At 50.7% G+C, this 24,848-nt stretch overlaps 1 protein-coding gene and 1 pseudogene across 2 annotated transcripts; one reads left to right on the forward strand and one right to left on the reverse strand.

Annotated features, from left to right (window-relative positions):
- Nucleotides 1-5,060: 5,060 nt before the first annotated feature.
- Nucleotides 5,061-5,999, forward strand: LOC309603611 (olfactory receptor 10AG1-like; the record flags this gene model as incomplete). The annotated part of the gene is made up of 1 exon (XM_082338411.1): nucleotides 5,061-5,999. The coding sequence occupies one exon, from the start codon at nucleotides 5,061-5,063 to the stop codon at nucleotides 5,997-5,999; it is 939 nt and encodes a 312-aa protein (XP_082194537.1).
- A 9,228-nt stretch (nucleotides 6,000-15,227) lies between these two features.
- Nucleotides 15,228-16,186, reverse strand: LOC309603615 (olfactory receptor 14C36-like; annotated as a pseudogene). Its single transcript has one exon. The product of its transcript is annotated as an olfactory receptor 14C36-like (transcript).
- Nucleotides 16,187-24,848: the final 8,662 nt, after the last annotated feature.

Consider the following 24,848-nt stretch of genomic DNA (forward strand, 5'->3'; position numbering starts at 1 on the left):
TGTCCAGATGGAGAACAGTGATGAGTGGTGTCCCTCAGGGGTCCATTCTGGGGCCAGTGCTGTTCAATATCTTCATCAATGACATAGACAGCGAGATCAAGTGCACCCTCAGCAAGTTTGCAGTTGACGCCAACCTGAGTGGTGCAGTCGACATGCCTGAGGGACAGGATGCCATCCAAAGGGACCTGGACAAGCTGGAGAGGTGGGCCTGTGTGAACCTCATGGGGTTCAACAAGGCCAAGTGCAAGGTCCTGCACCTGGGTCAGGGCAATCCCTGGTATCAGTACAGGCTGGGGGATGAAGGGATTGAGAGCAGCCCTGCCGAGAAGGCCTTGGGGGTACCGACAGACTAAAAGCCGGACGTGAGCCAGCAATGTGCTCTCACAGCCCAGAAAGCCCACTGTAGCCCGGGCTGCATCAAAAGAAGCGTGGCGAGCAGGGTGAGGGAGGGGATTCTGCCCCTCTGCTCTGCTCTGGGGAGACCCCACTGGAATACTGCGTCCAGCTCTGGGGTCCTCAGCACAGGAAGGACATGGACCTGTTGGAGCGGGTCCAGAGGAGGGCCACAAAAATGATCCAAGGGCTGGAACACCTCTGCTATGAGGGAAGGCTGAAAGAGCTGGGGTTGTTCAGCCTGGAGAAGAGAAGGCTGTGGGGAGACCTTATTGCGGCCTTTCAGAACTTAAAGGGGGCTTAGAAGAAAGATGGGGACAGACTTTTTAGCAGGGCCTGTAGCGACAGGACAAGGGGTAATGGTTTTAAACTAAAGGAGGGTAGATTCAGACTAGATATAAGGAAGAACTTTTTTACAATGTGGGTGGTGAAACACTGGCACAGGTTGCCCAGAGAGGTGGGAGATGCCCCATCCTTGGAAACATTCAAGGCCAGGCTGGATGGGGCTCTGAGCAACCTGATCTAGTTGTAGATGTCCCTGCCAATTGCAGGGGGGATGGACTAGATGACCTTCAAAGGTCCCTTCCATCCCAAAGCATTCTAGGATTCTGTGATTCTTCATAGCAGCCGTATGGTGCCATGCTTTGGATTTGTGACCAAAACAATGTTGATCACACAGGGATGTTTTAGCTATTGCTGAGCAGGGCCTGCACATTGTCAAGGCCTTTTCTGCCTCTCACACCACCCCACCAGCAAATTGGCTGGGGGTGCACAAGAAGCTGGGAGGGGACACAGCTGGGACAGCTGACCCCAACTGACCAAAGGGATATCCCATACCATGTGATGTCATGTTCAGCAAAAAAAAGCTGGGGGAAAGAAGGAGGAAGGGGGAACATTCATGGTAACTTGGGAAGACAAATGCTTCCTAACCTAACCCTGAACTAACCCTTTTACCTTAAACCTTACCCTAACCATTACCGAAACTAGCCCTACCACTACTCCAATCATAAACCTCAACTCTAACTCTAGCCCTTACCTAACCCGAAACGAACATCAGCCACAGCGTGAAGTCTAACTCTAAACCAGGTGTAACCATAACTCTTACCCTAACCCTAACCCTAACTCTAACTCAAACCTGAACCCAAACCCTGACTAACCTAACAGGTATCCTAAAGCATCTTGCAAGGCCAACAGCACCTGTGTAACGACATCTGTAATATCGTCTCAGGCAATGATTACTATGGTAACAGCATTAGAAAGAAAAGATAATTTGGGTAGATGGGATGGACAGGCGAGCATCCTGGTATCATCCTGTCAGTGCTGGTTCAAGGCCTGGCGGCATGAGCAGCTGCCCTCTGCTTCTTCATGAACTGGAGGCTGGAGGCACCATGACTGTGGGCACCGCTGTGTGTCACCCAAATCAGACTCAACTCAGATGAACCATTTTGTATTTCTCATATACCATATCCATTGTTTCTCTGTTGAGCTCTAATCAGAGCTTAGTTATGTAGATAAACAGGCTTTGGGTGGGATATTTCTCCTGGAGTAGCTCTGCTGACCCCGGTCTCTCTCCATATTTACAATCCTACAGCTCTGACAGGAGGAAAGCACCCTGCAGTGCCTGGATTTGTCCAAGCCACAGCACTTCATAGCCTTCCTGACCATTGGGTCCTTTGGTCCTGGTGGGAGATGAGCCTCTTGTCTTAATCCTGACTTTGTTGGGTAACCCGAAAGGACAGACTGGAGGCTGTTGAGTCACATGTCGGGTTTCAGAGCAAGGAATCAGGGACTGCATTTACCTCACACAGTGGTGGGAGATCCTTTCCTCTGGAGGGGTTATTTGTGCTATTGGCTATAAAGCCACCAAGTCTACCTAGGTCAGACTCAGTCAACCATTCTTGAGGCACTGGGGCCAAATTATTCTGTACAGAAACAGAGATCTGCAGCGTAGTGCCATGACACGGTCCTTTTTTCCTTCCCATGCAGATGTCCCAAACCCAAGCTTCCTCTCCAAGCTCTTTCTGGATGTGAACCAGCATGCAGACACCACAAGCAGTCAGAGTTCAACCTCTCAGGGCCACCTCCGTCTTGAGGATAACGTGGGCCACAGGCACGGGTTGGGACCCAGAGAGGTGGAGGTACAGAGAAGCCTTTTCTGTTGCTGCACAGTGAAGTTAAGCACAGACTGAAAAGGCTTATGTTCTGCTTCCCTGCTTGCCTTTTTTGTATTTTTTGTTTTTCCTCCCACAAGTTTGGCACTTGTCCTTTGAGCAGCTAAACCTCATGTCTCAGTTTTTCTCTTTCTAAAGACCGATAGTTATGCTGGAAGTTGCTTGTCAGGCTGGCGCCCGTGATTCTGACGGTCTTTCTAAAATAGTTCCTGGTGCCGTGGGTGTCCAGGGAGGAGCAGTGGCAGCACCAGCATCCCCACCTTCTCTCCTGAGGCTGCTTACTAACTGTCTTATAACCAGGTGAGAGTGACAGAGACGTGTCCGGAGAGCCATAGCCAGGTGGTTTTGAGGGGAATGACGGAGAGAAAAAGAGGTCACGACTGCCTCCTGCAGCACCATGGACTGAGGAGGGTGTTCCTGCCTCTTGGCTCCTGGCAACGGTAAATCCCTGTAAATCCCTGGTTAAGCAAAAACTTGGAGACACTGCTGGTATCCTGGTAATCCTGCTGGTAAATCCAGCACAGACACCACCAGAAGCAGCTGCAGGCATCTGTCCAGCTTGGCTGGGCTCACTGGGATGGGCTTCCTTCAGCTTTGAAAAGTGCCATCTGTGAGATAGTCACCATCTCAGAAGTACTCTGGCACTTTCCCATGAGCAAAGCTAGCCTGAACCATGCTGTGCCCATGACCTTGTGAAGCACTGAGTCATCGGAGAGTTAAAAAGAACAGGCTGTATGTTTGAGGACATTTTGAAACAAGCAGGAAATGCTGGTATGTGGGTAACCTGCAGGTAAATGGTTGCTTTGAGTGAAAGCCTTAATTTAAAATAAACGTGGGTATCAGAGAAGTATTTTATTTTTCTGTACATTTATACGAAAAAGTAGGTAGATTGGAAAACAATCATGGTGACTTTTCACTCATGCAAACCTTAATTTTATCTTGGAAATTTTGAATGGCACTTCTATGAGATGGAAAGAAACAGGAAAAAGGCTGGAATACCTTGGGAAAAGGATCTCACCATTAGGACCGTGTGTTTTTGTGAATTTGGATTTTTCTCTTGAGAAAACCACCCTGTGTTTTTCACTTGGCTAGTCTGAATGCTTTTATCACATGTTTTCTGACCGGCTGTTCTCATCTTTAGTACATCCGAGTTTAAGAAGACTCCTCAAAGGGAGGTAGTGATAGACATGGCCAGCATCCTCAGTCCTCTGCCTGGAAGAGGGTATTCTTTCCCCATGTCAAGCTGAGGTTCTAAAACATCGTTCAGCTGAGTCTCTTTGCAGAAAAAGCAACCAGCTCTTGCAGCGCTGCTTGCTTGTAGCTCCCATCCCTCAAGTGTGCCCAGCACGAAGTCTTTGTGCTCTGGGAAGGTGGGGAATGCAAAGGGAAGGCTCAGTTCCCCAGGCAGCAAGAGCATCGCTCTGCTTCTGCGAGGGCTTGCAGGGGAGTGGGAAGCATTGCAGGGTTGGGGTCAGAGCGAATGGGCCCTCGGCTGGATTTGTAAGCTGTCAGAAATCCAAGCGACAGAGCAGCAAGTTTAGGAATGCTGAATTATTCAGGCCTCATTCAGAAGTTATAAAAGCCTGACCTGCCCCGGAAAATTGGGTATCGTAAGGAGATCACCAAATTTTAATCACTTTCTTCTCTGCATAACTGAAAAGTGCATCAAGCAGTTTGATTGCTTGCATAAAAATGTCTTTTAGCACCCTGAAAACTTGAGATTTATGCATAAACTGCTGCTTATCTGTCTTGTTCAAATGTCCCCTGGATGCATCAGTGTCACTCGATTCGTTGGCAGATAGAAGCCTGTTGTACTTCTGATGGGATTCACCCTTCACCATGTAAAAAGTAATGATTCAGGTCTAAAATAGTCTCCCAGATGTTTGTGTGCAGACACGGCGCCAGGGGATGAGCTCTTACATGTGAGGAGAGCTGGGATGAATCTCTCTCGTTGAGATCTAAGAATCAAGTCAGGCCTTGCCTCGCTTTCTTTTGATTGCCTCTCCTTGCCTGGCCTTGCCTTGCTTTGTCTTCCCCTTTTCATCCCTTTCCTCTTTTTCACCCTATTTCTTCTTCGTGTTCTTACATTCAATGCAGCTCTGACAAGATCTGGACAAGGAACGTAAGCAAGACTGTTCTTAAAAGGGTGAGTATTTATCCTTTTTCTTCCTTTTTTTCTCATCTCTCACCAGGTATTCTGTTTAAGAAAATCAACTCTGAAAAAGAAAGTCAAGTTTCTTTTACCCATATTAAAAAAACCCAGCCATTCAGGCTCAAGGATTCTGTTCTTTCCTCTTTTTAACCCTCCCCCTGCAGCAAGCGAACCATGTTAGATTTCCAAACATTCAGGCAGATCTTGGTCCAGCTCGCCTAATCCTGCAATCACGTGCACGCTGATGTTCGTAGTCTTTCTCTAGGCTTGAAGTGTGTGGGATGGTGGACAGGCCATTAGCATCCTCTAAGAGCCTGATGTTTGGATTGCTCTGTCTAGGGAAAATGCCCCAAAGAAAAGGCTTGGAGAATCACACCATTGGATCCGGATTCGTTCTTCTGGGATTTTCTGACCACTCCGGCCCACAGGGCCTGTGCTTCACAGCATTCCTGGCCATATACCTCATGATCCTCACAGGGAACAGCCTGATTGCACTCATCACAGTGGTGGACTCAAGCCTCCACAGCCCCATGTATTTCTTCCTGAGGAACTTGTCCACCCTGGAGATCTGCTACACATCAGCCACTCTGCCAAAAATGCTGGTGGGTTTCCTGCGGGCGGATGGCAGGATCTCCTTCCTGGGCTGTGCTGCCCAGCTGTATTGCCTGGTTTTGCTGGGCAGCATTGAATGCCTTCTCCTGGCTGCCATAGCCTACGACCGCTGCATAGCCATATGTGACCCCCTGCACTACACCCTCGTCATGAGCAGGGGTCTCTGCATCAGACTGGTGGTGGGGTCCTGGGTGGCTGTCGTACCAGTGCAAGTAGGACAGACCTACCAGGTGTTCACTTTGCCCTTCTGTGCATCCCATGACCTCCATCACTTTTTCTGCGATGTCCCCCCTCTGCTGGGACTGGCCTGTGCAGACACGTTCTGGAACCAAGTGATGCTGTACACCATCATCCTGCTCTTCGCAATCCTTCCCTTCTCCTTAATAGTTACTTCTTACATTCAAATTATTAGGGCAATTCTGAAAATGCCTTCAGGTCTGGGCAGACGCAAAGCCTATTCCACCTGCTCGTCACACCTTGGGGTGGTGATGCTCTTCTATGGCTCGGCCACAGTCGTCTACTTAAAGCGACGGTCAAGGGATTCGGTAGACACCGACAAATACCTTGCCCTGTTTTACACAGTTGTGACCCCCATGTTTAACCCTGTCATCTATAGCCTGAGGAATAAGGAAGTGAGAATTGCCTTGAGGAGACTCCTATGGACAAAGTGATGCTACCGAGGATGTAAAATAGTCCCAAGCAGTACCAAAAGTCCCACTGGGTTACGTGGTTGCCTGAACAAAGCATCCCATATTTGCTAAACAAAACCATGTGTCCAGCCTGGCTTTCATCCTCCTCAAGAAGGGGAGAGGTCTCCTGAGGCATTCCTGTTACGCCATGCCCCACCATGATATCTTTGTACTCTAGAGCACCTTCAGTGCCCCTCAAGAGCGTGATGCCAATAGCTACTTCAAGCTGCGTCTGACCAACGTAACGTTCAGGGGAAAGAGTCAAAGCATGGTCAGTAGTCAGTAGGGCCCAGAGGGTGACACAACCGATGAAGAGATGACTGCCCTCAGGCTTGAGAAATCACTTGCTAGATGCCATGGACTATTACAGTGTCCCTGTGTGGAATCAGCTTAAAAAAGTTAAAAGACATGAAGGTCATCTTCCCCTGCTATGATGTCTTGCACTGAGCTGTGTAATGCTTGACTAACTTGACATAAAGAATAAAAAGAAAAAAAAATCACCAGGGGGCCAGTCCAGCACTGGAACAGTGGCCCAGAGACCTCTAGATTTTCTGTTTGTCGTGGTTTAACCCCAGCCAGCAACTAAGCACCACACAGTCGCTCACTCACTACCCCCCTGGTGGGATGGGGGAGAGAATCAGAAGGGTAAAAGTAGAGAAAATCGTGGGTTGAGATAAAGGCAGTTTAACAGGTAAAGCAAAAACCATGTGTGCAAGCAAAGCAAAGCAAGGAATTGTTCCCATGGGCAGGCAGATGTTCAGCCATCTCCAGGAAAGCAGGGCTCCGTCACACGTAATGCTGACTTGGGAAGACAAACCCCATCGCTCCAAACATCACCCTGTTCCTTTTCTTCATGCAGCTTTTTAAAATCATGAGCACAATTGGGAATGGCTGAAACTGTGGGGGATAAATGTGTTTCCTGAGACAGTATTTGATACGCAGACAATCCAAAAAGGTTGTGAAGGTGAATGGGCAGAAGAAACAGGAAAACTGCCCATCCCATGGAGCCCTGCAGAAAGAGGATGGAGCTGTACCCAGCAGGAGGTGATGATACCAGTGGGATGAGCACGTAGAAAAGGCTTTTGTGGGGAAGGCTTTGCAAAGGAATACCCTGACTTCACCCAGATGTAAAATACAGACTGGGCAGTGAAGTGATCGTGAGAAGCGTCCTTTGATGAGAGAAGGTTGGAGACATTTGGGTCGCAGAGATTTGAGGTAGTCCTTTGACAATCTGAGTAGGTTGAGCTTTGGAAATGAGAAAAATAAAGCAGCTCTCAAGGCTGTTTAAGGAATGAGCGGTACTATCACTATAATAACAGGAACAGCACAGTGCTGTAAAGGAGTTCCTTCTTATTCTTCATTATGATTAATTAAAGCACTTTAATTTCATTCCCAACATTAATTTTTACTTGAGAAAATAGCCATAAGTGCTCAGTAGTTAGCTTCGGGCATGAAGTGCTTTTTCTCTCACTGCTAGGTCTCTGTTATCATTTAAATATTACATTTCTTAGACAGTATTGCCCTTAAATTATCCCTGCTTCCTATCTTTTCTCCCTGTTTTGTGGAGGAGGGGGAGGTGGAAGACGGCAGCTGTTTCTTTTTTAGCCAAAGGCAGCTGAGGGACACATCCCAGATTAGTGCAAAGGCACAAAGGAAGCCAACATTTCCGTGTGCTGTACACTGACACAACACCGTTACCTGCATTTCTGGTCTCTGAAGTCCTAACTGGGCAGCAGAGAGCCTGGAAGCTCTGAGCTCCCTTCATCTGCCCTGCATTTCAGCATGAAAAGCGAACCTAACCTGGTCAAAAAGATTCTTTTGATTCTCTCCACAGCCTAAAGCACCGCATTTGCCAGGAGACTGGCCAGGACACCAAAGGAGGACTCACGCCTCTCTGCACACAAAGCTTAGGTGTCCCTGGGAATCTCAGGAGGCATGGCATACCCATTCCTGGATTCAAGGAGCTGGTCAAATGCCTCATCTCCATTTCCGTAATGGTGGCAGACTTTGTACAGGGGTGCTGACATTTATGGAGCAACCTGCTCAGACCTCAGAGCTGGCCCTGCTTGGAGCCAAAGGCAGAACTAGAGACCTCCTGAGTACAAGACCATTCTACCCTGAATTGTCCCATGGCCCTCTGCTGCAGAGACCCCCAGCTCCAGCTGAATCCTTTCTCCTGGGGCACACTGCAAGGCACAGGCTCATGGAAGGGTTGTTGGGAAAGGGAGGGCTGGGATCTCTGGGCCAGCTTCCCAGCATAGAGTGGGGTATCACCAATCCCAGGTTGACTGAAACCTGAAAACCTCCAAAAATGGAGATCACAGAGAGGCTCTGGGGGTCCTGCTGCAGGGTAACATCACCCCCCTAGTCCGTTTTTCCTGAGACCCAGCCTGAAGCCCCCGGGAAGAAACTTATGGCTGTTTTCTCTGCCAGGATTCAGTTGCTTTTAGACCGCCCTGTGCCTCTCCTTCAGCAGACTAAAGAGACCCAGTTCCTTCCACCACTCCACACAGCTCATGTGCTTTAGGTCCCTAACCCCACCGTGACAGACTTCCTCTGGACTTTCTCCAGTTTCTCCATCCACCTTTCAAAATGGGAAACACACTAGCTCCTACGGCATCCATCGTAACTCCCATGCCCTTCTCCTCAGGACACTCCTCAGCCAGTCACGTCACAGCTGCTCCTCGTGCATGGGGTTTATCCCACTCCGTATGCAGACCTTGCCCCCTTCATCTTGAAAAACTCTAAGAGGTTTCTGTTGGCCAAAGCCACAAGGATGTGAAGGTCCCTCAGGACTGAAACTCCAACATGTCAGTGCTTAAGATTTGTGGGCCAATGCCTCCAGCAAGAAAGCAGCATGGGGAATTGCAGGACACCACAGGTAATGAAAGAATGATGTGTTCAACTGAGTTGCAACCCATGGTCAAAAACACTACAGCAACCACCTCAGACGTACCATGAGAGGGTACAAAACAAGAAATGCAGGGCCAATGGGGAAAGGATGAACGTGGTAGGCTGTTCTTTTGGAGGGTAACAGAGAACAACTTGGGCAGGGGGAAATGAAAACAGAAGGATGGGGTCAGGGCTGTTTGGGGACACCTGTGAAGCAGCCCTGAACCTGATGTGCATGACTTCTGGGGTCAGGGAGAACCTGAGAGCTCTCCCGAATTGGAAAACATGAAGGGGAAGGAAGGACAGCATCATTCCATCTGGAAGGGACCTCGGGAGGTGTCTGGGCAAACCCCCTGCTCAAAGCAGGGTCAGACAGAGTACTCAGGGCTTTATCCAAACACATCTTGATAATGTTCCAGGATCCCAGTGCACGCTCCCTGGGAAACAGCTTCCAGCACTTGACTATCCTCATGCTGGAATAATTTCTCCCTCTCTCTAGCCTGACCCTCTCTTGTTTCAGCCCATTGCCTCTTGCCCTTATGTCTTGTACCATGGCCATGAGCCTGACTCAGTCCTCCTGGGAACAGTGCCATGCTGCTGCATGTTCCCCCAGGATCTTCCCTTCTCCCAGCTGGACAAGCCCAGCTTTTTAAGCTTCGTCTCGCAGTCCAAGTGTTCTAACCCTGACTACCTTGGTGGACCTCCGTGGAACTGGCTCCTGTTTAACTATGTCTCTCAGGCATTGCAGGAGGTCAAAACCTAGGGAAGTATTCTGGATCTGTTCGAAAATGTGCTGATCAGAGGGCAGTGATCACTTCCACTGGCTGTATTCCTGCTCATACTGCCCAGGATGCTTTTGGCCTTTGCTGATGGCTTGTGTTTTGCTAATGAAACCAAAGGACCACCAGAGCCTTTCCTGCAGAGCTGGTACCAACCGAGGCAGTCCCTGCCCTCTGTCACTGCGGGGCCTTAGCCAACATCAGGACAGGACTTTAGATCTGTCCTTGTTGGATAACGTGATGTTACTATTGGCCTATCCTTCCAGCCTGTCTAAATCCTTTGGGACGGCAACCCTGCCGTCCAATGTAGTGTCTGCGCTCCTCAATGTGCTGTCATCTACAAATGTTATGAAAAAGCATTTTCTCGACTCTTTTGGGTAATTAAAACCTCTTGAAACATGACAGGACCCTACCAGCTACAGGCCTCTGGGCAGAATACTACGCATTGACCACGTTCCTCCCAGCCCGACTGTCCAGCTGAATTTTTACCCATCTCCTCATCCACCCATGCAGACCATAACATCCTAACTTGGATGCAAGAATATTGTGGGGAATGATGCTGATAGCCTTTCTGCCTGCCAAGTAAAACACAAGCACTGCTCTGCCCACATCCAGCAATCCTGTCCCTTCATCAGAGAAAGCAAAGAGGAGGGTCAGGCACAACCTACCCTGGGTAAATCCAGTCCCCTTCTCTTTTGGACACCCAGAAATGGAAGCTGAGTGGACACGATCTGGGGCACAGCCTTTCGTTCCCCTGCACATGAGGCATTTTTGCAAAATTTGCATTTTGACAGTCATCAGGGAGTTCCCTCAGTCTCCATGACCTCTCAAAAATGATGGAGAGTGGCTTTGCTGTGCCCTTGGCCTGCTCTCTCAGCTCCCTGGGATGCCGACCCTCCTGTCCTGTACGCTCGGAAGGATTGCGTTCGTCCAAGTGACCCCTGAATTGATCCACATCCACCGCTAGTTCTTCTCCTCCAGAGTCCTGCCTCAAGTAACAGCAGCCTGGGAGAGGTTGCTGGGGAAGACAGAGGACAACATGACATAGAGAATCTGAGATCTGTCTCTCAACTAAATTCAGCACTGGCCACACAGAAGCTTTCTTTTTTCTTTAACTGTTCCTGAAGCAGTAACAGCTCGTTATGATGTCCTTGAATTGCCTTTCAGGTTTAGGCTGAATCTCAATCTGGACTATTGCTGTGCTTAGAGGATGCAGTTCTTGAAGACCAGCTGTCCTGAGCTCTGCCACCACACCTTGGCAGTTTATTTTACCAGTGTCACAGCTCCGCCTCCAACAGTAATGGCTCCAGCTCACCCTGGCTGTGCCCCTGGCTGAGGGCATTGCTGCGCATTTGGGCTGAAGCACCTCAGCGGTGGCACCAGGCAAATTTAGACTTGCCAGAGGGAAACCTGGTACCAAGTGTCCAAGACTTCATGTGTGCAAAGGCTTTGCTTCAAAGCGAAAACATGGTATGGACAAAAGAGAGCTGCATGTCTTTCCAGCCCTAGCGTATTATCTGTGATAATTCTGTTTCTCCAGGAATGTCTGCATGCTCTCCGCTTCTCCAGAAGCATGAACCCAGTCTGTCTGACCCAGAGGTCTTTGCACATGCCTGGCACGATGGTACAGCTGGCCTCCCGTGCCACTTCTCTGTAATAAAATGGATTTCCTCCGTGCCGGTGTCTGGAGGTTGGGCTCTTCTTCCAAAGCTGAGGTCAGCAACAGGCTGAAGAAATCGCCCCCACAAGGCCGTGCTGCTGTGCTTGGGTTCTCCATGGGCTGAGGGCAGCAGGGCATGTGGCGATGTGTTAGGGCATGGGCTTGAGCTGAGCCTTCACCTGTGGGTGCCCAGCGCCCCTGGAGATGGTGAGCGATCCACAGGGATCTGCCTGGGATTGTCTCTCTGTGGCTTTTGGGCACCACAGCCCGCTTGCTCTGCAGAGCAGCGTTGCCAGATCTGGGCCCTGTGAGAAGCACAGGGAAGGGGCAGGAGTGGCCGCATGGACACAGTCCCCTGGGGAAAGGCTCTCTAGGGTCAGGGATGTCCCTGGAGAAGAGCAATGGAGCAACTCTGTGCTTTCCTGGGGGAATAAGTGACCTAAAGAAACCTATGTCTGCACACACCAGCTCAGGGCAGGCTGCTCTTTCACTGGGGCAGCAGGAGCACCCTGGGGAGCCCCTGGGCCAGGAGCCTTGTGCTGGGGAGAGGGGCTGGCTCAGAGGGGCTGTCGGCAGTGGGCAACAGGGATCTCCTGGAGACAGTGGCAGGGGACACAGGCAAACACTGACCTCCATCTCCTAGTGCCATGGATGGCCCCAGCCCAGGGACTGATGGGGAGGCTGACACTCTGTTGTGAGTCCTGGTTTAGGATCCTGCTGCCTACGCCAATTTGTCACAAATGGGTGATTTAGGTCGCTTAAGGAATCACCAACAATGGTATTAGCAAAAGCGGGTTTAATATGATGTTGTAAAAGTGCAACTTAACAAAGTTCGGTGGCAAGGTTCACTCTGTTAATGACTGCATGGAAGAACCGTACAAAGGAAAACTGAGTTAGACTTGCGTTAAAATGATTTACAGAGAGTCCGGGGATGCAAAAGATTAAGGAGGACCCACCCATTGAGTCATGAGGTTCAGAGTAGACCCCCTTGCTTTCTAAATTCCTGATGGAGCTTAGGTGTGGCTAGGTCCAGTCTCAGTCTCAGACTTGGAGAACAGTTTATGTCTAAGGGATTATACATGCAAAGTTTATGTAACGTTTCATTAGCATCAATTCAGCATGCAATCAAAGTCACCAAGACAAAATCAAAGTTACCATACTACAAGGTTATGTGCAGTATCAGTTGCTTACCAAAGATCTGCCGTTGGTAGAGGTCTCTCTGCCTCGAGGAGCAACCTTGAGAGGTGTCCCAGCTCCAGGGGAGATCACCGCCGTGCCGCCACGCTGCCGAGCAGGGAGAGCTCGAAGGCGGCTCACTGAGGCTGCCGTATTTATAGGATAAAATGGTTGGCTTGCAGTCAAATTACAGGCAATGGAAAAGGTCTGCAGGAGGCTCCTTGTACCCACAACTTTCTTTGTCCCTTGATAAATGAGTCTTGGAAAAGCCACCCGCTATTCATGTGTCAACCGCATGGTCGGTGTTCCAAGCTCATATGCATCGACGCTCACTGTGCCACTCTGCTCTTTTGTGGGTTTTCAGAGAACAGATTGAAACATGAGGAGTTCATGGCCCTGCTATGGCTCAGGACTTAACGTCTTCTGGATCCTGCACCAACCCACTGCCAGTCTGGTCAAGGGGCTGAGCGCACCCATCACAGGCCACAGAGGAACCAAGAGGTTCCCCTCCTTATCAGGGTACAGAGCGTCATTTTTAGCATCTAGCCCATCAGTTTTAGTACCCAAATTCTCATTTTGAGGGCCAAAATCCTCATTTCTAGGGTCCCAACCTGTCTTTTATTATCCATAGCCTTTTTGTAGGGCCCACAGTTTAATTTTTAGGGTCTAAGCCCTCATTTTTAGGGCAGAAAGGGTCCTGCACTTGAGTCACGACGACCGCGTGCAAGACTACAGGCTTGGGGAAGAGCGGCTGAGAAGCTCCCAGTGGAAAAGGACCTGGGGATGTTGGTCAACAGCCAGCTGAATACGAGCCAGCAGTGTGCCCAGGTGGCCAAGAAGGCCAATAGCATCCTGGCTTGCATCAGGAATAGTGTGGCCAGCAGGACCAGGGAACTGATCATCCCCCTGTACTGAGCACTGGTGAGGCCACACCTCGAATCTTGTGTTCAGTGTTGGGCCCCTCACTCCAAGAAGGACATTGAGGTGCTGCGGCATGGCCAGAGCAGGGCAGCAAGGCTGGGGAAGGGTCTGGAGCACAAGGCTGGGGAGGAGCAGCTGAGGGAGCTGGGGTTGTTTGGTCTGGAGAAGAGGAGGCTGAGGGGAGACCTTATTGCTCTCTACCATTACCTGAAAGGAGGTTGTAGTGAGGTGGGGGTCGGTCTCTTCTCCCAAGTAACAAGTGACAGGACCAGAGCAAACGGCCTCACATTGCGCCAAGGGAGGTTTAGATTGCATATTAGGAAAAATGTCTTCCCTGAAAGGGCTGTCAGGCACTGGAACAGGCTGCCCAGGGAAGCGGTTGAGTCCCCATCCTTGGCAGTGCTTAAAGACATGTAGATGTAATGCTTAGGGACATGGTTTAGTGGTGGACTTGGCAGTGCTAGGTTAACGGTTGGACTTGATAATCTTAACAGTCTTTTCCAACCTAAATGATTCTATGATTCTATGACTCTATGATTCTATGGTGACAGTTGTTAATTGGGGAGCGGACTGGGGCAGAGAAGGGGTAGATTGGGAAGAAGAAGAATGGGTATGGGGAGAGGAGGGGTATGCAAGGGGCTGGCTGCATGTGGGCAGGGGGCTGACCAGTGCTGGTCTGGCCAAATCTGTGCCTAATCACCATGGCCTTCTTATTAAACTCTGCTTCTGGCTGTTTGATGCGTGAGTGTGCTCACTGTTGGATGTGTGTTTGGGGTGAATTTATGGACATGCTATGCTGGCCAAATCCAAGTGGGGATGGCTTCAGAAAGACGACACCAGCATGTGGAGACACCTAGGGTTCCAGCTGCCAAGTGGGTAATGGCCCCAAGACTGGGCAGGGATCTGAGCAGACCCAAAGCCCAGGCCCACACTGGAGGGATGGCAGGCGTGTGTGCCCATGGGTAAGGGGATGCACAGACCACTTGTGACCTTCACAGCAGATCGGCCCGAGAGGGGGAACGGGCTAGAGATGTTTGTGTCGCTCATGGTTGTGTGAGTGCTGCTGGTGGTGTGGTGACTGTAAAAGTGCTGTTCCCTGTTGGAGCTGGTCTGTGTATGGTTGGGTGTGGCCATCTTTGTTTCTTTGCAGACCCCTGGATTTTGCACCTTCCATTTTGGTGACTCCACCTCGTGCAATCTCCCACTTTGTGGGGCTCCAGCCACTGCCTACCCCAAGCACACGCTCTCCCTGTAGAAACCCCAGGCTCTCCAGGAAGCTCCAGATCCCCTCCTGGAGAGTGTCTTCTTCCCTGTCATATGTGGGGCAACCCTGAGTATGCACCTCAATGAGCATTCACCACCTCCATGGGCACCACACACCAATGGGTGAGTTCAAATTCCAACCCTTGGTCTCCAACAGCTATCAAAGTGACAATGAGCTTTCCTCTTCCAGTTCCAAGGAGAAAAAGGCCCTTTCTGAGTGAAGTTCCTTGGGCCTGTTGTTGACATTAGCTTTGGAAGAAGATCCCAACTTTATGTTAGTGCACTAGGGAGATCCCATTTTACTACAGAGATGCTATGAGAGTGTCAGCTCTGTCCTAGGAAGACACACTTTTATATCAAATCCAGGAGAGACGGAGCAGATTTGTTCCTCAGGAGGAGTAGGATGAATCCGAACATTTATGGAGAAACACAATAAACACTTATAACCATACAGATAACGATAATAAAAAGGCTTAAAGACAAACGAAAAGAAAGGGCTACAATGGGTAACCCTGGGAATCATTTCTGAACAGTGATGGAAAATTTATCATAGTTGAAAAACATTCCTGAAATCACTTTCCTAATGGCCACCTTGAGCTCCTGGTTCCTCATGCTGTAGATGAGGGGGTTCACTGCTGGAGGCACCACTGAGTACAGCACTGTGACCACCAGATCCAGGGATGGGGAGGAGATGGAGGGGGGCTTCAGGTAAGCAAATGTGCCACTACTAACAAACAGGGAGACCACAGCCAAGTGAGGGAGGCATGTGGAAAAGGCTTTGTGCCTTCCTTGCTCAGAGGGGATCCTCAGCACGGCCCTGAAGATCTGCACATAGGACAGAACAATGAAAAGAAAACACCCAAATGCTAATGGGAAAGTAACAATAGTAGAACAAATTCCTTGAAGTAGGAGTGTGAGCAGGAGAGCTTGAGGATCTGAGGGATTTCACAAAAGAACTGCTCCAAAGCATTGCCTTGGCAGAGGGGTAAAGAAAATGTATAGGCCGTGTGCAGCACAGCATCGAGAAACCCAGTGCCCCAGGCAGCTGCTGCCATGTGGACACAAGCTCTGCTGCCCAGGAGGGTCCCGTAGTGCAGGGGTTTGCAGATGGCAACATAGCGGTCATAGGCCATGATGGTGAGAAGACACAATTCTGCTGACATCAAAAAGACAAACAGAAAGAGCTGGGCAGCACATCCTGTGTAGGAGATGGCCCTGGTGTTCCAGAGGGAATTAGCCATGGATTTGGGGAGAGTGGTGGAGATGGAGCCCAGGTCAAGAATGGAGAGATTAAGGAGGAAGAAGTACATGGGGGTGTGGAGGCGGTGGTCGCAGGCTACAGTGGTGATGATGAGGCTGTTGCCCAGGAGGGCAGCCAGGTAGATGCCCAGGAAGAGCCAGAAGTGCAAGAGTTGCAGCTCCCATGTGTCTGCAAATGCCAGGAGAAGGAAGTGGGTGATGGAGCTGCTGTTGGACATCTGCTGCCCGTGGAGATGGGGCATTGTCATCGAAGAAAAAGTCAGTGACCAGTTAGTTAGATAATTTTCTGAGCAATATCAAAGCCATTTTTCCTACAACCCCCCCAAACTGTCTCTCTTCATTCAGGAAGACCATTGGCAGGTCCATTTCACAAACTCTGGTTGGTACTGACTGCGCCCCAATGGGCAGCAGGCTCTGCTGGGGGCTCTGCAGGGGTCAGTCCTGCTCTACACCAGTAGGTAAACAGGAAATCAGGGTGATCTCAGATTAAATCCAATCCTGATATCTAAGAGCTTTTCAGCATTGTCACTCCCAATTCACCTGAGTGCAGAGCAGAGCTGTGGGGAGCTTGGGTTGTGCCTTCTCTTCTAGTTGCCCCAGCACAGCTGAGGAGTGGTTTGAATGCACCAATGCCTGGCATTTCTGCTGCACTGCAAGGGAAACCTTGTCGGTGCAGAGACTGGGCACAGGGACTGTCCCTTAGTGCAGAGTGAGGACAGCCACTCTGTCCATCAGCCTTGCTCTCAGCTGCCCTGTGCTGGCAGCTCTTCCAGCTGGAGGACTATCGCACTCGGGTGTTCCCCCCAAAAGAAAGAGGCCAGTGGTGGGAGCAGAGGAATCCCGTTTCCAAATGCAGATCTCCAACCCCCTGACCCCATCCCATCGTACCTGAGGAGGATCTCAGCTCTGCCCTCCCAACCAGGGACACAGAGGCCTCATTACAGCTGCCCACATGCAGCCACCCAGCAGCATCTCAATGGCCTTAGCACCGAGGTGTCTTCTCCAGGGTGCTCCTGCAAAGCACAGAGATGCCCTGGGAGAGCTGTGCCCCACGGGAGGGCAGCCTGCAGCCCAGCAGGACCTCCCAAGGACAGAGTCAACTGTCCTACATTTGTTACGTCCTAAAGGGAGGGTGAGATCAGTGCCAGCCGCACAGACTGCAGTACCCAGAGCCCCACAGGTGAACAGGGTGCGAGCTGGGTGCTTTTCCTCCATGGCCATATGTGCATGACAGTACACGCAGCGTTGGTGTCTAAGCTGCACTTGAATCCTCACCCCCCCACACCAGTGAGTGTAACAGTGAGAAAAAGGGTGTCAGGGAAAAGAGGAGAACATGCCAAAGGAGCCCTGCCAAGGGAGGCAGGAGAGGGAGACACAGTCAGACATTTGATTTTTTGCCCTCTGTGGTGGTCAAGCTGCTGGAATGGCAACTCATGGCCACATCCCCATGCTATTAAGGGCAGAGGCTGTGCTGTGTGAGTGAGGAGACCAGGGGGTTGCTCCAGGGAAAGCATCGGCACTGCAGGGGATGGCAGGGAGATGCCTGAATCCCCACATCTCCTCCCTCTCCATGCTCACAGAGCCCATCCGTCTTGTTCTGTGTTCAGCTCTGCCCTGCAGGCACCTCCTGGCAGCAGGGCACTGCCCAGGGGCATCTCTGTGTGTGTAGGGGCTAAGCAACAGCTCAGACAAGTCCTAGCGAGAACTGGGGTCTCATTGCCTACTCCAGAGCAGAGAAATAAATTTCCATCTCCCACTTCCCACCCAGCCAGCCAAGAGGAGAAAATCCAAAGCACAGATTTCTATGTTTTCAGGTAATCCCCTACCTTATATCCGTCTTTAAAATGACCCTCTGCAAATGTCTGGGTCATGTAGAAGTCTGAGCAACCCTGACCCACGCTGCACCCTCTGGACAGCAGAAGGATCCTGCCCTGCTAGGGGTCACTGCTTTCACCCACAGCTTCTCCCCACTGCTCTGAAGGACAGCCCTGGGCACCCTTGGCTGCACCCCTATCTTCAAAATCCCGGAGTGGTACCCAGAAGAAGGCAGCCATTCTGCCCTGTCCTGATGGTGCAGCAGGGAAGCCCTGGTCTGTAGCCCATCCCCCTCCTCTACCTTAGAGAAACTGTGAGAGTCCTCCTGAAAGATCCTATGTGCTGTCGGATGTACCAGCTTTAGGAGATCCCTCCAGGAACACCAGCTATATTGTCCTGCAGCCAGAGACTTACCATGTAGAAGGCTGTGAAGATCCCTCCTTGCAGTGAACTTTCAGCATCTTACAGCTCCAGAGTGCCTTTAACCTCTCTCTGCCTCACTCCTCTCCCCTCGCTGCCTGCAGGCAGTGCCCTCAGCCCTGCTGCCCTTTGCAGAGGAGCTGCTCCTGGGCAGAGCTGTCTCTCTGCAGTGCTGCCCACTTGCCAGCAGCTCCCTCCATCCCAGGAGCCCAGCCCAGCTCAGCAGCAGAGGCCCAGCCCACAGCAGCACTTTCTCTGCCCCTCTGGGCTCCCTCCAGGTGTCCCTGGGGCTGCAGGGGAACCTGCTGGGAAACAGGCTGAAGGCATCACTCATGTTCCCTCCCTCAGCTGGGGGGAGAGAGACTTAATCTCCAGCAGAGTCATTACTCCTATTAGAAAAATAGTTGGGCACGAGAATCACTTTTTTGTGCCATCCTTAGACAGGACACCCAGGAAGGTGACAGGGAAGGATCTCTTTTCTCCAAGCTGGGAGGATGTGTTCTGTTGAGTGAATTTAGGCATTTCATCCTGGGTCCTTGGACCTGGGGCTAGAAAGACATGCAGCTCTCTTTTGTCTGTGTCTTGTCTCTGCTCTGAAGCAAAGCCTTTGGACCCACGGGGTCTTGGAGACTTGGTACCAGGGTTCCTTATGGCAAATATGAGTTCCACTGGTTTGACAGCTGTGTTGCTTCAGCCAAAATATGCAGCAGTGCTTTCAGTGAGGGGCATAGACAGGATGAGCGGAATGTTAACGTCGGAGACGGAGCTGTGATGCTGATGGAATAAAATGCCAAGGCGTGGTGGCAGAGCTCAGGACAGCTGCTCTTCAAGGACAGCATCCTCCAAGCTCCGCAAGGGTCCAGATCAAAACTCAGTCTAAACTTGAAAGGCAGTTGAAGGGCACCATAAGGAGTGTTCACTGCTTCAGGAACAGTTAAAGAAGAAACAAAGATCCTGTGTGGCCAGTGCTGAATTTAGGAAGAGCAGGTGTAGACAGATCTGAGAATCTCTGTGTCCTCTTTGCCTCAGACTTCCCCAGCAAGGTCTCCCAGGCCTTTCTGCCTTGAGATAGAACCCTGGAGGAGACCAGGCTGCAGTGGATGGGGACCAAGTCTGGGGTCCCTTGAACAAACCATCTTTTACCAGTCTATGGGACAGGAGGGGCAGCATCCCAGGGTGCTGAGTGAGCAGGCCAATGGCACAGCAAGGCCACTCTCCAGCATCTTTGATAGGTCACGGAGACTCGGAACTCCCTGATCACTGGCAGCACCTCTACAATGCATACACCTTTCCAGAATGCCCAAATGATGAGCAGGGAAATGAAAGGCTGTGCCCCAGCTCGTGTCCACTCGAATCCCATTTCTGGGTGTCTGAAAGAGAAGGGGACTGGGTTTACCCAGGGGAGCTTGTCTCTCACCATCCTCTTTGCTTTCTGTGATGAAAGGACAGGATTGCTGGATGCAGGGAGAGCAGAGATGGTCTTTTACCTCGAAGTCATCAAGGCTTTCAGCATCATCCCTCCAGAAATTTCTGGTGTCCATGTTAGGACAGTATGGGCTGCATGGGTCGATAAGTCGTTGAGTAAAAAACCTGCTGGAGAGTAGTTGGGCTTGGAGGAGTGTGGTACATGCGTGGTGCTCTGCCTGGAGCCATCTAGCTAGTAGGGTCCTGCAGAGATCTAGCTTGCAACCTGCCCTGTTTAACATCTTTTGAGTGACCTGGAGGATAGGAGAGAGTACTTTTTGATAACATTTGTAGAAGACATCCCAGTGAGGAGAGCCGGGCAGGGCTGGAGGGCAGGGCTGCCATCCCAAGGGACATAGAAACCTCATGATATCCAGTAAAGATGCAACCAAAGTCCTGCTCCTGAAGTGGACATGTCCTAGGACAGGGACTGGCTAGGCAGGTAGCAGCTCCACAGGAAAGGGTCTGCTGGTCTTTGGGTTCCTTTAAGCAAAAGATGAGCCATCAGCAAAATGGCCAACAACATCCTGGGCTGTGTGAGCAGGAGCACAGCCAGGGCAAGTGATTGTCTCCCTCTGCTCAGCACTTGTGACACCACATCCAGAATACTTGCTCTGGTTTTAGTTCCCTGCAATGCCAGAGGGACATTGGAGAGCTGGAGGGCCACAAAATTTCAGTGGAGGGCCACAGAGATGGTCAAGGTTGGAGCACTTGTCCTGTTAGGAGAGGCTGAGGGAGCTGGGCTTGTTCACCCTGGAGAATGGAGGCTTTACGGGGAGGATGGAACAGACTATGCCTATGGTGAGGTTCCCAAGAAGACACTGTGGTGCAAGGCAGGAGCACATGAGGCAATGAGCTGGAACACGAAGGGGTCAGGCTCAATATAGGGAGAAACTTTTGCAAGGTGAGGACAGCCAGACATGGGAAGCCGTTTCCCAAAGAGTATGCACTGCCTTGATCCCTGGAAGTTTCTCAAACCCATCTGGATAAAACCATAAGCAACCTGGTGTGACCCTGCTTTGAGCAGGATGTTTTCTACAGATATCTAGCACGGTCCCTTCCAAACTGAATGACACTCTCATTCCTCACCCTTCATGTCCTCAACACTACGGAAAGCACTCAGGGTCCCTCTGACTGTGGAAATAATTCACATCAGGTACAAGGCAGTGGCACAGGCACCCCAGACAGTCCCAATGCCATCCCTGGCCTCATCTTTAATTTACTGCTTCCCTTCTTCCCCCTCTCAAATTCTTCACTGTTCTCATTCTCACACCTTCCAAAAAGGCCAGTGTGCCCTGGCTGGCTGGGGTGGAGTTCATTGTCTTCATAGCAGCCCGTAGGGTTCCATGTTTCAGATTTCTGACCAAAACTATTTTAGCTATTGCTGAACAGTGCTTAAACATTATGAAGGCCTTCTCTGTTTCTCACGCTGCCCTTCTAAGAACTGGGCTGGGGTTTTGGCTAGAAGTTAGGAGGGGAAACAGCCAGGACAGCTGACCCCAACTGACCAAAGGGATGTCCCACACCATTTGACATCATGCTCAGCAATAAAAGCTGGGGGAAGAAGGAGGAAGACATTTGGAGTTTTGGCATTTCTCTTCCCAGGTAATCGTTATTCGTGACAGAGCCCTGCTTTCCCTGAAATGACTAAACACCTGCCTGCCGATGGGAAGGAGCGAATGTATTCCTGATTTTGTTTTGCTTGTGGGCACAGCTTTTGCTTTACCTGTTCAAGTCTCCTCATCTTGAACCATGAGTTCTTCTCACTTTGCCATTCCGATTCTCTCCCAACCCCTCAGGAAAGGAGAGTGAGTGAGTGGCTGGATGGGGGCCTAGTGCCACATTACGGACTTATTTCTGTTTTCATTAAGAGCAGTAACAGTACCATGCTCTAAAATTTCCTCTTCTTCTTCATGATGATAAATTTAATTTCGTTAATTTTATTTTTGTCATTCATTCTGAATTCACAAGATAGCTATACCTTAAGAGTATTTAGATTCTGGCATGAAGTTTTTAGAACAGCGCTTTTTCTCTCATTGCTAACCCTTTCTTACCATTTCAAGGTAATACCTCTCAGACATTGTTGCCCTTAATTCACTTCTGCTGTCTGTCTTTCATAGAATCATAGAATCATAGAATCGTCAAGGTTGAAAAAGACCCTTAAGATCATCGAGTCCAACCGTTAACCTAACACTGCCAAGTCCATCTATACCATGTCTTCAAGCACCGTGTCTATCCGTTCTTTAAATACCTCCAGGGATGGAGACTCAACCACTTCCCTGGGCAGCCTGTTCCAGTGCTTGACCACCCTCTCAGTGAAGAAGTTTTTCCTAATATCTAACCTAAACCTCCCCTGGCGTAGCTTGAGGCCGTTTCCTCTCGTTCTATGACTCGTTACTAGGGAAAAGAGACCGACCCCCACCTCGCTACAACCTCCTTTCAGGTAGTTGTAGAGAGCAATAAGGTCTCCCCTCAGCCTCCTTTTCTCCAGGCTAAACAACCCCAGTTCCCTCAGCCACTCCTCATAAGACTTGTGCTCTAGACACTTCACCAACTTCATTGCCCTTCTCTGGACACTCTCCAGCACCTCGATGTCCCTCTTGTAGTGAGGGGCCCAAAACTGAACACAGGATTCAAGGTGCGGCCTCACCAGTGTCGAGTACAGAGGCACCATCACCTCCCTGCTCCTGCTGGCCACACTATTTTTGATACAGGCCAGGATGCCATTGGCCCTCTTGGCCACCTGAGCACACTGCTGGCTCATGTTCAGGCGGCTGTTGACCAACACCCCCAGGTCCTTTTCTGCCAGGCAGCTCTCCAGCCACTCCTCCCCAAGCCTGTAGCATTGCATGGGGTTGTTGTGACCGAAGTGCAGGACCCAGCACTGAGCCTTGTTGAATCTCATGCAGTTGGCCCTGGCCCATCGATCCAGCCTGTCCAGGTCCCTCTGCAGGGCCTTCCTACCCTCCAGCAGATCGACACTTCCACCCAACTTGGTGTCATCTGCAAACTTACTGAGGGTGCACTCAATCCCCTCATCCAGATCATCAATGAAGATGTTGAACCGGACCGGCCCCAGTACTGAGCCCTTGGGAACACCACTCGTGACCAGCCGCCAACTGGATTTGACACCATTCACCACCACCGCTCTCTGGGCTCGGCCGTCCAGCCAGTTTTTAACCCAGTGTAGAGTGCACCCATCCAAGCCGTGTGCAGCCAGCTTCTCCAGGAGAATGCTGTGGGAGACTGAGTCAAAGGCCTTACTAAAGTCCAAGTAGACAACATCCACAGCCTTCCCCTCATCCACTAAGCGGGTCACCTTGTCATAGAAGGAGACCAGGTTAGTGAAACAGGATCTCCCTTTCATAAACCCATGCTGGCTGGGCCTGGTCCCTCGGTTGTCCTGCACTTGCTGCATAATGGCATTCAAGATGACCTGCTCCATGACCTTCCCCGGCACCGAGGTCAGGCTGCCAGGCCTGTAGTTCCCGGGATCCTCCTTCCGACCCTTCTTGTACAAAGGCATCACATTTGCTAGTTTCCAGTCATCCGGGACCTCCCCGGTTGACCAGGACTGCTGCTAAATAATGGAGACAGGCTTGGCCAGCTCCTCTGCCAGCTCCCTCAGTATCCTCGGGTGGATCCCATCTGGGCCCATGGACTTGTGCACATCCAGGTGGAGGAGCAGGTCAGTGACTGCCACCTCTTCAACAACTGGGACTTCACTCTGCGTCCTATCTCGGTCTCCCAGCTCAGGGGCCTGAAAAACCCAAGGATGACTAGCTTGACTATTAAAGACTGAGGCAAAGAAGGCATTAAGTACCTCTGCCTTCTCCTCATCCTTCGTGGCAAGGTTACCTTCTGCATCCAACAAGGGAGGGAGATTCTCCCTGGCCCTCCTTTTGTCACTAACATATTTATAAAAACTTTTTTTGTTGTCTTTAACGGCGGTGGCCAGTTTAAGTTCCAGCTGCGCCTTCGCCTTTCTGATCTTCTCCCTGCATATCCTCACAACATCCTTGTAGTGCCCCTGAGTCACCTGCCCCTTCATCCAAAGGCGGTAGGCTCTCCTTTTTTTCCTGAGTTCTAGCCAAAGCTCCCTGTTCAGCCAGGCTGGTCTTCTCCCCCGCCTGCTCGACTTGCGGCACACGGGGACTGCCTGCTCCTGCGCCTTTAAGATTTCCTCCTTGAATAACGTCCAGCCTTCCTGGACTCCTTTGCCCTTCAGGACTGCCTCCCAAGGGACTCTGTTAACCAGACTCCCGAACAGCCCAAAGTCCACCCTTCTAAAGTTCAGGGTAGCAGTCTTGCTGACCCCCTTCCTTACCTCTCCTAGAATTGAAAACTCTATCATTTCATGGTCGCTGAGCCCAAGACAGCCTCCAACCACCACATCGCCCACCAGGCCTTCTCTGTTTGTGAACAGCAGGTCAAGAGGGGCACCTCACCTGGTTTGCTCACTTACCAGCTGCATCAGGAAGTTATCTCCCACACACTCCAGGAACCTCCGAGACTGCTTCCTCTCTGCTGTGTTGTATTTCCAGCAGATATCTGGTAAGTTGAAGTCTCCCACGAGAACAAGGGCTAGAGATTGTGAGACTTCAGCCAACCGCTTGTAGAATACTTCATCTGTTTCCTCGTCCTGGTTGGGTCTGTAACAGACTCCCACCACGACCCTTCTTTCAAGTGTATGTGTGTGTGAGGAGTTTATGGTTTTACCAAAAAATGTCAAGGGGCAGATCCCAAATGGGTGAAAAGCACAAAGCAAGGCAAATTTTTCTGTGGTGGACACTGACACAACACCATTATCTCCATTTTGCATCTCTGAAGACCTAACCCTTCCACAGAGTGCCTGCAACGTCTGGAGTGCCTCCATCTGCCCTGTACGGCAGCACTGAAGGTGAAACTACTCCCGTCAGAGGTGCTGTTTGCATTCCCCTCACAGCCTAAACCACCACATGGGTCAGGAGATATTCCAGGACTTCTCAAGGGCCATCATACTCTTCTGGAGCTAAAAGTGGAATCTCAGGGGTCATGGCATACCAATACTTGTGTTCAGGGACCTGGTCAACTGATCCATCTCCATTTCTGAAACGGTGCTTGAGTTTGCTCAAGGAACCCTTGAGTCAATCCCCATCCACTGCTGGTTGTCGTCCTCCACAGCAGGAGAACACCAGGGGC

The sequence above is a fragment of the Platalea leucorodia genome (genome assembly GCF_965183815.1).
Source record: "Platalea leucorodia genome assembly, contig: HAP1_HAP1_SCAFFOLD_148, whole genome shotgun sequence".
Taxonomy (NCBI): domain Eukaryota; kingdom Metazoa; phylum Chordata; class Aves; order Pelecaniformes; family Threskiornithidae; genus Platalea; species Platalea leucorodia.